Below are 12500 nucleotides of genomic sequence, written 5' to 3'. Positions count from 1 at the left end.
CAGAAGTTCCTCAAGGACAGTCAAAATAAAGATGAGCTGTTTCAGTACATCAGTGAGGAACTTCAGAAGACCACAGCTGGCTCAAAGTACCACCTCCTCACAACAAAGACTAACTTGGTCCTGAGCAACAAACCTACTGACCTAGAAGCATTGTCACCATGTCAAATAGAGGAAGGCCATCAATCTGTTCCAGGAGTTACGCCTCTCAGAGCTGTGGATTGGATTTGGATCAGGGAAGGCATATAAAGATATTCCAATCCGCCACATCTCAGAAATGCTGGGACCTCAAAAATGGCAAGCACTGCCCCTCTTTCACGCGTTCACATGAAGTGACATTGTATCAGCAATGTATGGAATTGGCAAAAAAAAAGCATGGAATGCGTGGGCAGCTTACCCAGAAGTCAACGGCACCCTCATTCTGATCACCCAAGACCCAACCAGCCTCACACTGGAATCAGTGCACATGCAAGTTCTCAAACGCTCGACTGTACTGTACTGAATGTATAGTAAGAACTGCGGTGTCGAGTCAGTCAATGAAACCCGGAAGCTTCTTTTCACTCATGGCCTCAAATCCCTGAATTCAATCCCCCCGACCCATCATGCCTTATTCCAGCATGGAAAGCGTACCCTGCACGCTGCAGCTTTTGTCTGGAAGCAGTCCCTCTCTAGCCTCGCGAGACCATCCTGATCTCGCGAGTTTCAGATTTTCACTCGCAGATCAGTCTGGCATCTCTCTGATAAAGAAAATTTGGAGCAGTTCGCCAAACGAACGTCCAATCAGCATTGGTTTTGAGGCGGGTTTAGGTGTGACGCAACGAGAAGCTACTGTTCAATCTAAACAACATGGTGACTTCCACGGCTGAGATGAGCATAGCTATCGCTGAACTTTTATCCGAATATATATTAGTATTCCTGGGGAAGCTAGGAGTCTCTGCAATGTAGCTGGGAGGAATGAAGGACACAGACATCCTCCACGGCCAATTCAAGTTAGTGTTTGGTAGCACTGAATCTTAGTTACTTAACGAGAAGGAATATGCTTTCTTCAGACGTGTAGCCTACCATGAAAACTTGGTGGGGGATTGTCGTTGATGAGGTTCATGTCACATACAAATAGTAAGTTTAAAAACGTTAACGTTAGCTACTTATCTAACTTGTATGTTAAAAGATGGCATTAGAAGAACGCTTCGTTTATCTGATTGGTTGATTTGGACTGACCAACATAGGTGGTGATAGACAGATGGTTTATCCAATCAGCTAACCAGTATTTTCGCCCCTTTCCCAAACATTCTCCAACGGAAAGTTCCCAGATGGATATGCGGAGCAAATGCGAAGCAATCCATCTGGAGGAGTCAGGTTGACGGGTCTGACGGAGTCCTCTCCAAAACTCCAGAGATTCCAGACCCCAGTGAGTGGGGTTGGGAATGGAATGACAGGACCAAAATTTGGGTGCCATATTGGACAGATCTGGAAGATGCCAGCAAGGGATGCTCACTCCTCCTCAACTGTGGCTGTGTGGTTGCCTGTATGGGCAACTGTAAGTGCCACTGAGCTGGACTTTGATGTACCACATTGTGCAAGTGTGAGGGAGGCTGTAAAGATGAAGAGTGAATCTAAAAATATTTGAATAATACATTATGTTTAAGTATGAATTGTTTTTTTGTGTTATTTGACTAAAATGTAATATTGATCCTTAGCATGGTGAAAAGCCTAATATAACTTTTCACTGTGGCATAGTTCTGAAGTTGTGTTTATTTAAGGCCTCAACAATGGTCCTTTTGGTCACAACATGTGATTTTTGACACTATAGTGATAGTGACCTGTCCAATCAACAAAGAAAAGCATACCTTGGAGGTAAAAATATGGGTCTAAGGACCTGAGTATTTCAATGTGACTTTTTCAGAGATATTGACAGTTTATGAGCTAAATATGACTATAATACTACATGGAAATGGACTTAAAATAAGAAGAACATATCAAAATTGGATTCCTTGTATCAAACAAAGTAGAGAAAATACATTTTACAACAATTTAAGACTAAAGGAAGCTGACATATAACCTTTTCTCTTTTCGGCGGGGGCCATTTTGGATTTTATGGATAACTGCCACTAGGGGGGCCACCCCAACTTGTATCCATGGATTTTTGAAAACCTTAGGCCTATACCTAACACCCTGCCAAAAATCTAAAACTTATCCAGAAGTGCCCAATTTTCATGAATTGCATCCTAGCTAAAATTGACGTACAGGAGATCACATTTACACTCTACTGTATACGCTAATAAATCAACGTTTTCATCAAAAAAAGAAAGGAAAAATATTTGCATGTTTCAAAGCATTTGATTCAATTTGGCATGAAGGATTGTACTTCAAACCGGTGTTGGGGGTAAAATGTATGGCATCCTCAAATCAATATACACAGGCAACAAATGCGGGGTAAAAATTGGCAACAAAAGAGCTTACGTAATACTTCACTCAAGGGTGTGGGGTGAGACAGGGGTGCAGTTTGAGCCCAACTTTGTTCAATAATTATATTAATCAATTAGTGGTGTTACTGGAACAATCTGCAACATATGGACTCACCCTGCTGGACATGGAAGTTAAATTTGTTCTCTTTGCAGATGACATGGTACTGCTGTCGCCCACTGAACAAGGGCTACAACAGCACCTGGACCTGCTAGAGCAATACTATCAGAACTGAATTTATCCCCACTTACAAAATTTGAGGTTGAGAAATTCGGTCTGAGAAGCCCCTATGAAAACTTCAGAACTGTGAGGACCAATCAAATCGTATGGGCGGACTTTACGATGATGGATACGATGATGTATAGATGAGCAACCATAGATATGTGAGCAACAGTGCCTAGTCATTCATGTCATTGTCATTTGCTTCGGTTCGATTTTGTTTAACAAAACGGCTGTTGCTGGAGAAGCCAGACGTTTAGATGTCGCTATTGGATTTGTTGCACAAGATATTGATAGTGCAACAACTTTAAAAAAGCGAACAGAATGATTAAGGCATTCAAGAAGAAGGATGTCTTGGCTGTTCTCCCTGTTGCTCTGATTGTTCAGGTCTGTGTAGAGGCATTTTCCCTGTGTCGGTTGAAACACACCCCATAAATCACGTCCCATTGGTGCACTATCAGACTCACATTCTGAATAGAACCGAGTATGGCTACATTAGGCTAGCCTGGGTCCAGTTCATTTGAATAAATAAAAAAAAGTTATAATCTTCCAAAAACAACCCAGACTTCAAGGACCTAGACACCTTTGGACTCTAGGTAACACCACCCTGTTACAAATGCTAATTACATTGGTTTAAAAATCAATGCCACAGGACACTTTGGTATTGCAGTGAATGCACTAAAAGAGAAAAACACGAAGTGCACTTTATGCAAAAAAAGACAGCATTTTCAGCAAATAGATATTCCAATTAAAATATCGTCCAAAATATTTGACACAGTCATCCTATCTATTGCACTTTATGGAAGTAAAATATGGGGTCCACTCAGCATGAGAGACTACACTAGATGGAACAAACCCTGTAGAAGCCCTGCATGCTGCAATTCTGTAGAAATCTGTTACACATCCAAAGAAAAGTGCCCACAAATGCTTGCAGTGCAGAATTATGCCGATTCCAATTATTGATTAATATCCAAAACAGATCACTAAAATTCTGGATTCATCTAAAGTTAAGCCCCCAAAATTCACTAAAATCAGTTGGTGATTAAACTGGCTAATCCACTAACTAATCCCTAAAATAGATCGTGTTCAGACCAGCACTACTTTCCAACCAATCAAAGTTAACCAAATTAAAAAGAAAACAAAAACACAGCCTGTATTAGATTGCTATGTGGCGATAAAAAGAGATAATCAATTGGCAGAGTATCTCTACAGTGTTTACAGGCTGACCACAGTCTAGCCATAGAAAAAGGCAGAAACAAACAATCCCAAAGAGCAAAGGGTCACTATATGACAGGAGAGGTCATGTCACTTATTTCAATAAGTAAAGTGTAACCAAATATTTTGACATATCACTAAACCACCCCAAATTTTCTCACACTGAAAAAAAGAAGACTCACAGCGCTTTTGGGAGAGGATCCACAACACCTGCCAATTGGCAGAAGGCTATGTTCCCGAAAGTTCCAGTGTGTCTGTTGGTTTTATGATTCTACTATATTCCTATGATTTTATGTTCCGATGTTTTCTAAACTTATATATATTGTATGCTTTGGCAACACTTTTTTTGTGAATGGTCATGCCCATAAAGCTTTTTAAATTGAATTGAGAGAGAGAGAGAGAGAGAGAGAGCGCTCGCGATAGCGAGTGTGTGTGTTTTTGTGTTTGTGCAAAGCACTAATTCAAAAAAGGTACACTCTGTTACTCTCGATGCAGTCGGGGGACAATGGCCAGTTTCTAGTGTCCTTGTAATCAGCCAGAACGCTTCTCCGGCAGGAACACACTGGCAACAGCTAATCCAGAGGAGTGTTGCTTACTGCTGCAAACTCCCAGAGAGTCCTCAGAAATGAGGATGTGAATGGCTCTGGATGTACACCATGCTCCACTCTAACTATTACTGAGAAAAGGCTTTCACTGTCAGACCTGGTGGAGGTGATTCAGGAGATATGTTTTATTTGTGCTCTACTACACTAATTGCTACTGAGAAAAAGCCCCCCTCACCTTGAGACCGAGTGCAGCTGATTCAGGAGAAATCTTTTTAATCCATGTTTTCCGTGTCTAGGCACTGTGCAGATCTGACTAAACGTAAGGCATGTTTGTATTGAAAGATTCAGCCAGATCTGGGTAGCGCTGCAAGATCAAATGCACCCGCTGATTTGATGATACTGGACCAGGAAGCTATGGAATTTTTCTTCATACAAATACAGGTCTTGTTATAACCTCTCTGTACACTTTCAATGTTTACAATACTTTGGTTTATCTGTAGAAACCCTCACACCACAGAAGTGTATTATATTTTGAGCATTGTTAGTGGTATAAACTAGATGTACCACAGAGCGGTACAAAATATGACCACCGCCCTGCACATTCTCTCTGCAAAAATAAATCACGCTTCTCAATTTGTCTCAATCTCCTACTCCATCCCCTACTCTTGCAACTTTTATGTATGTAATTTAGTGTATGCATGTGTGTGTTTGCTTCCGTGTATATGTGTGCTTCTGTGTGTGTGTGTGTGTCTGGTTAGCATCACTGTAAGCCCATTTAGTGATAATGCAAATAAACCTACAAACGTTTGCAAGCAAAGGGAATAAATAATAGTAATAATGACTGAATAACAATTAGATATGATACATGCACTTGATCTCTCTCCTATCGTGAGCTGATAACTCCCAAACCAAATCAGGCACAGTCCAATTTCAGGCAATAACTTGAAACAGCCTTCATTCCTTTGGAAATAGAAGCATGTTGGCATGATGCTAGCTGGACATTTTCTGTTTGCCATTAAAAGTGAATTATGAGCCTGGTAGCCACCTATGTATCTGAGTGGAACATGTTTTAAATGGTATATCTTGTGCTTGATGTAAATTCTTAGTTTAAGGGAAACTAATAAATGAAGAAGATGTCAAAACTCACCAGTCCCATTACACAAAGACAAAGACTACTTTTCATATTCTTGTCCATTTTCCAAATCACAGTGAGTATGTCAAAGTGCCCTGGGTCTCACAGTTTATGACTGGTCAGTAGGCTAGAGGGAACTGACGGCAATCTCTTCCAGACTCGTCTTTGTTGGCTTCATAATTTCCTTTTAAAAGTTTCTTATATTAAAAAGGAGATATCGATTATCAACAATGACAAGTCAGCCAAAACCTGCCACACCCTCCACTCATGCGTGCTCAGACGCATTCCCAATTAAATGGAGTAGCATAATGTTCAAGTTAGATCTTAATGAAGACTATGAGAAAACCTGAAAAGTATCATTCTTATATAATGTGCTGTTGATGCATATTGACATTGTAAACATTATTGAAGAAGATTAAAAAGCAGTTTGCAGTAAAGCTATTTATTGGCTATATATATATATATATATATATAATTTCAGATTCTTTAAGAAGACTGGAGGTTATTGCTTTTTTGAGGGAGAGGAGTGGAGGTGGAGGAGTTTGACCATCCTGAAGAGAGCAGATAATGCAAGCAGGGAGGTCCAGCTACCAAATATGATCAGCTATGAAATCACTCAAGTTCAAAGTTTAATTGAAATGCTTGTGCCACAAGTTGCAGGGGGTAAAAAGGAAGGTCTAAGAAGCACAATGGTGCCATATAGGCAATAAATAGCATAGGGGGTAGGGGGGGGCACCATACAAAGAACGAGACATATGTGCTGCTAAGCATGCACAGACACCCAAACACACACAGATACACAAGCACACCAGTCGACATGCACCCATTAGAAAGCCTACATAGAGCTTCTGTGCATACATATAGACCACAGACATATGGACCACATACATACATAAAGACTGCATACATGTAAAAGACAACATACATACATACATACATACATACATGTAAGACCATAGACCTACACTGACCTGCAGGCCCCTAATGACCTGCAGACCTGATGATTAAAAAGAAATAAATGCACTGAGGCATTATAAATATATATACAAAATTTCTGTGATACCTAAGGTACCATATTGATGACACAAGCAATTATATTAAGAATGTTCATGATTTCAAGTCACTGTCCATTTAATATTCTGATAGCCTGGGGAAAGAAGCTGTCCTTAAGACGTGTTGTGTGTGAGGTAATGCTCCGGTAGCGTTTACCAGAGGGGAGTAATGAAAAGAGGGGATAGGCTGGATGATTGACATCCTTGATGATAGACTCTGCTCTACTCCTGCAGCGTACAGGGTAAATGTTTTGCAGTAGAGGAAGGTCGGCCCCAATGATTCTGGAGGCAGACCGGATTGTCCTTGTTAAGAGTTTGAGATCCTGGGCAGACAGATTACCTAACCACACTGTGATACAACCAGTCAGTATACTTTCAATGGTGCATCTGTAAAGGTTTATAAGAGATGTTGTACCCACCCCAAAGCTTTTAAGTCTCCTAAGAAAGAAGTCTCTGTTGGGTTTTCTTAAGAATGCAGGTTGTGTTAAGAGACCATGATGGAGTGAGTGAAAGAGTGAGAGTGAGAGGGTGAGAGAGTGACACATTTGACTTACTCTCTCACTCACTCCCATACACACACTCGCTCACACACACACACACACACACACGCACAACATACAGCCTCACTCACTCTCTCACTCTCTCTCACAGTCTGAACATCAGCTAAGAGCAATCACTAGCAATCCCTGACAAAATCCTGTTTATTTTCTAAAAGCTCTAAAGCACAAAGACCTCTGTACACTGCATACTGAACAGCACTTGCAACTCTGCTGTCAGCATGGCAGGCGTGTTCTTGAAGTCTTGTGAAATCTGTCTCTTATCTTCCCGAGTCCTCTCAGAGGAAATCTATATTTCTCACATTGAATTCCAGGGCGGTACAGTACCAGGGAGATGCTTAGATGCTTCACACCAACCAAGTCTGCCAATGGTTTTACGCTCTATTCATCACGTCGAATCATTTTGGAGGAAATTATCTTAAATGCTGTGAGATAGCACAGCATGCACCTGTTATGAATCTGGGTTTTCATGGCAGTGTTGAGCCTGTCGGTGGAAGATAAGGCTCCTGGGTGTTTTGCAGGCATTAACATTAATGAGAATGTGCCTGGTTGAATTGGTTTGTGTGTACAGCCGTGTGATGGGACAATGATGTGCGACGTGCAACAGTTTTATTTCTGAAGTGACAATGAGATGTGCTTCACTAATATGCTGGAGAGCAACTGGTGGGACATCACCTGAGGTCGGGCTCTCTCTCTCTCCCTCTAAAATAGAGTAATCGAGAATATTGCTGTGCCAGGGATGGACCCAATGCTACATTCACTACTGTACAGTAACTGGAGTAGTCAGCATTCCTCATTCTGAATACAGTATATAAGTAATGTCATAATGCTGCATAAAATCACCCTTTTGTCAATCCCTCCCTCTCTCTCTCCATTCTCATACCTCCTCCTTTTCTGCCCCACTGCTCACCTGGTATCTTTTTTGGCCCAGCTGATCATGTGCACGAGCTCTTTGTCAGCAAGGTTGGTGAGGCTCATCATGACGTTGGCCTCGGTGAAAGGCTTCTTCATGTCCTTCATCAGGTAGATGTCCGGTGGTTCCGCCTCCAGGATGCGCGCAATCAGCTGCTCTGGAGTCAGTGTCCCGTCCGAACGATCCCTCGCGGCCGGCATCGCCGCTGTCTGGTGCAGACCTTCGTTCTCCTCCGCTGCCACCTCCCGCCTCTGCCCGTTGCTACTGGGCCGGGTGACCAAGCGAGGCATCCTCCGCGGCTGTCCACTGGAGCAGCGGTTGTAGGTGCTACGATCCCGCCGCATCCCTATTGTGCAACCAATATGTGCACACACGCACACACACACGTAACAACTCAAGATTTCAGGTAAATGTAGTTACAATTATGAAAAAATACCTTAATTATCAATTATTTGTAAAGCAGTGTCAACGAATAAAGTCGTACTGTAACAAGACTAGTCAATATTATTACTTTTTTTTTTCTGACTAGTGAAATAAAAGCAGAGATGAGTTAACCGGGAGTAATGACTGCACTGTGTCTAACACAGCAGTAGCAACTGCTACAGCACATGTGTAGCAATCTGGTACAATCCAGTAACTGCAGTACATAAACTTTCCTCCCAACACCTTAAGAGACGTGTTAGCGACTGGTGCTAACACCCATGTATTTTAGCTTTCTTGCTAGCACGTCCACCTTCTAATTCGATGATGAAAGTTGCAGGTTTGAGCCCAGACAGATGCAGGGTTCAGCGGCATGGTTCTGTCAGTACAAACCAGACCACACATGCACGTTTCTAGGATATACTGCAGGGGCCTATACTACGAAGGGAGCTTAACCTACCCAGATGTAACCCAGGGTTACTTTGTTAAACTGGGGTTGACAAAACCTGGTTATCTTAAGTGGTGTTAATCGGTACTACGACGCTGATTATGAAGTTGATTTGTTGAGCCGGGGTTAACCCTTTAGGCGCCAGAGGTTTTTTTCCGAAACGATCAATTTTGACATCTTCATTTCAAAAGGCTATATCTTAAAAGTGATCAGAGATAGAGACTTTCTGTAAATTAGAGAAATATTAAGGATGACCCAAAGTTTATGTAGAGATTAAATGTTTATATCTAATTTGCATATTATGACGTCATATGGTGGCGGCCATCTTGGATTATAGAATTTTCATGAAAAGTCGCATGTTTGAATGATAAAATGCACCACTTCTTTCCCCCCCAAAATGTCCCTCACTTTCTGTATGCTATATTGCACAATACTGAATGCTCAGGTAAATAGTAAGTAGTGAACAAACTGTAAATCATTACTAATAAATGGCAGAAACAAACCAAATGCATGTAGCGGTAGACTGGCCTTTTGCTGTAGAGATTTTCCATTTACTACATACAGTCGGCACTCTGATTCCATGTATGGGGCACATATATATTATTCAGATGACACACAAACACAAGTAGACAAGACCTGTTTAGTTCAAAAGCTCATTTGCCACGGCAAGGCACAGATCAGGAGTGAGATGACGAGACAAGACAAGAGACAATGTTAGTATTTTTGTTGTTTTTGTTGATGTTTTTTGTTTTTTTTCTTAGCTGACAAAGACACACACATCACAAGGACATGAACACACAAAAAGGAACACAGTGTACTGTATGTCCTAAATGATCAGGGAAGTAGATAGCAAATCAACAGTGTAAATCATTACTAAATGGCTGACATTTTTTTCTTCTCGATGAACACTCCGAACCCGTGAAACATTATTCCCACCAGTGACATTGGGCAAACGATTCAACGTTTGTGCTTGGTGTAAGCTAAACTATGGAGTAAACTCTCACTTTGTCCAGCTGCATCATTGCAAGGCAGGGACGCATCTGAAGCCTCACTAAACGAATCACCGTCATTTTTTGAAGGCAGATATTCCCCTTCAGAATCAGGGTCCTTGAATAGAAGACCCAACACTTCATTTCAGGTAAACTTTTTTGATGCCATTAGACGATAATCTAATGCAAATACTCGCTGGCGTTGACAATATCGCTCTGACAAAGTGGCTCACGCACACTAGCTCCGGTATTTCATGCACTGATTCAATGCGCTGTAGCTAGAAAGTTTTGTTTAAAGCGTCGGGGATGACGTATGACATGTCTGCCATCTAGTGGAGTGGAAGTCGAACGAAATATGACACCCTATTTGACTAAATCGGCCGTTTTATTCAGTACCGCATCTTGTCGACTATAGTCGACTGTGGCACCTAGAGGGTTAACCTAATTGGAGTTTGTGCGCGTTCACATAAAAGGGGCGGTTGCAGCGCAAGTCACCACTTTCAATGATTACGCGATCACCTTATTTTACGGATGAGGAATGCACAATTATGCTGTCAGGGCCGGTGAGGCCAGGTGAGTTTCTGTGGAACCAAAAGCAGACTCAGGAAGCAGAGAGTATAATTAGTGGGTTTTAATGTCAGAACACAGGAATCGACAGCCAGGCAGAGTGACTTGACAAAACAGTGCAAACTCAAAATCCAAAAAAACGGCAGAGGTACAGGCAGGTTTCAGTCAAAATCCAAAGTGGCAAGACAGGCACAGTTCGGTACACAGGTTGGCAGGCAAAAAACAGGCAGCAGTACAGGCAAGGTTCAGTCAAAAATCCAAGGTGGCAAAAACAGGCATAGTTCGGTACACAGGTAGGCAGGCAGAAACACAGGCAGCAGTATCAAAGGGGCTAGACGAGACTCACGTGGCTGAACAGGCATAGGTTGGCAACAAAAGAATGCAAGGTCCAAGTAAAGGTTTCCAAAGGGTTGAGTCGAATTCACAAGTCCAAAAAACAGGCTTAGGTCAAAAAAACAGTAATCCAAAGAGCATGAGCATAAGCGAGAATCCACTGTGAAAGACGTGACAATCTGGCAAAGAGTGTTTCTCCTGGCACTGCTTAAATGCTATGGCTGACGAGGAGAGTGGCAACAGGTGTGACACTGATTGGGCCGCTCCCCTGTCAGTCAACTAGGAGCCAGGACAGAGGGAAAACCTGGAATGGAGTCCAGGGACAGCAGAGGCATGACGGATCACAGACTAAGTGGGGATTCTGGGCTGGAATGTGACAGTACCCCCCCTCCGACGGTCCCAGCCAGGGCCTCCGGATGGTGCTGGTGGAACTCTGATCAGAGTGCGGTCCACGATGAACTTGGCAGGGACCCAGCTGCGCCTCTGGCTCCTCTGGGCCATAGCCCTCCCAGTCAATGAGTTACTGGAGTCCTCTACCTCGGCGACGCACCCTCAGGAGTCTGCTCACCGTAAACACTTCACCTCCATCAACAATCCTGGGGGGAGGAGGGGGTTTGAAGGGTGGGGATAAGGGACTAGAGACAAGAGGTTTCACTTGGGAGACATGGAATACCAGGTTAATACGGCGCATAGTCAGAGGCAAAGCAAGTCTAACTGAACAGGGGCTGACTACCTTCGAGATGGAGAATGGTCCAACAAACCTGGGATTCAACTTGCGGCAGGGGGACTGGAGAGGTAGGTCGCGAGTGGACAGCATCACCCTCTGGCCCACTCTGTACATTGGAGCAGCAGAGCGATGCCTGTTTATTAAAGGCATCCACTGAGCACAAGAGCTGGGTCCTGGCTTGAGACCAAGTCCTCTTGCACCGGCGCACAAAAGCCTGGGCTGAGGAACCGCAACCTCCTCCTTCTGGGTGGGAAACAAGGGTTGATAACCCAAACAGCAGTGAAGGGGGGAGAGACCAGTGGCTGAGGTGGGCAAGGAGTTGTGTGCGTATTCCACCCAGGAAAGAGTCTTGCTCCAAGAGGCAGGGTCCTGAGGTCATCTGAGTGCCACTTCCAGCTTTTGGTTTGCACGCTCAGTCTGCCCATTTGTCTGGGGGTGGAAACCTGAGGACAAGCTGGGAGAGGCACCAATTAGTTTGCAAAACACCTTCCAAAACCGGGCAGAGAACTGAGGCCCTCGATCAGAGACTGTGTCAGAGGGAAGACCATGCAGGCAGAAAACATGAGAAACTAGTAACTCGGCAGTCTGTTTGGCAGAGGGCAACGGAATAAAATGTGCAGCCTTGGAGAATCGATCAACCACTGTCAAAATACATGTATTCCCCTCAGAATTGGGAAGCCCAGTCACAAAATCAATGGCTATATGTGACCAGGGGCGGTGAGGGATGGGGAGAGGCCTTAGGAGCCCTGCAAGAGGTCTGTTACCCGTCTTGTTCCTACTACAGACGTTACAGGCTGCCACAAAGGTCCAGACGTCCCTCCTCATGGATGGCCACCAAAAGCGCTGTCCAACCAGTGCCAGGGTCCGGGCTGTCCCAGGATGGCAGGCAATTCTGGAACCATGCCCCCATTCCAGCACCTGTG

The 12500-nt window shown here is 43.4% G+C and overlaps 1 protein-coding gene across 1 annotated transcript in view; it reads right to left on the bottom strand.

The window, feature by feature from the left end:
* esr2a (estrogen receptor 2a) overlaps positions 1-12500 on the bottom strand; it is a 40093-nt gene that overhangs the window by 8369 nt on the left and 19224 nt on the right. The window contains 2 exon segments of the mRNA XM_048249986.1: positions 8091-8103; positions 8105-8439. Of these exon segments, the coding sequence (XP_048105943.1) occupies positions 8091-8103; positions 8105-8439 (348 nt within the window).

This window comes from Alosa alosa, chromosome 8 (genome assembly GCF_017589495.1).
Source record: "Alosa alosa isolate M-15738 ecotype Scorff River chromosome 8, AALO_Geno_1.1, whole genome shotgun sequence".
NCBI lineage: Eukaryota > Metazoa > Chordata > Actinopteri > Clupeiformes > Clupeidae > Alosa > Alosa alosa.
The sequence above is the reverse complement of the archived record's forward strand: the minus strand, read 5'-3'. Positions and strand labels throughout refer to the sequence as shown.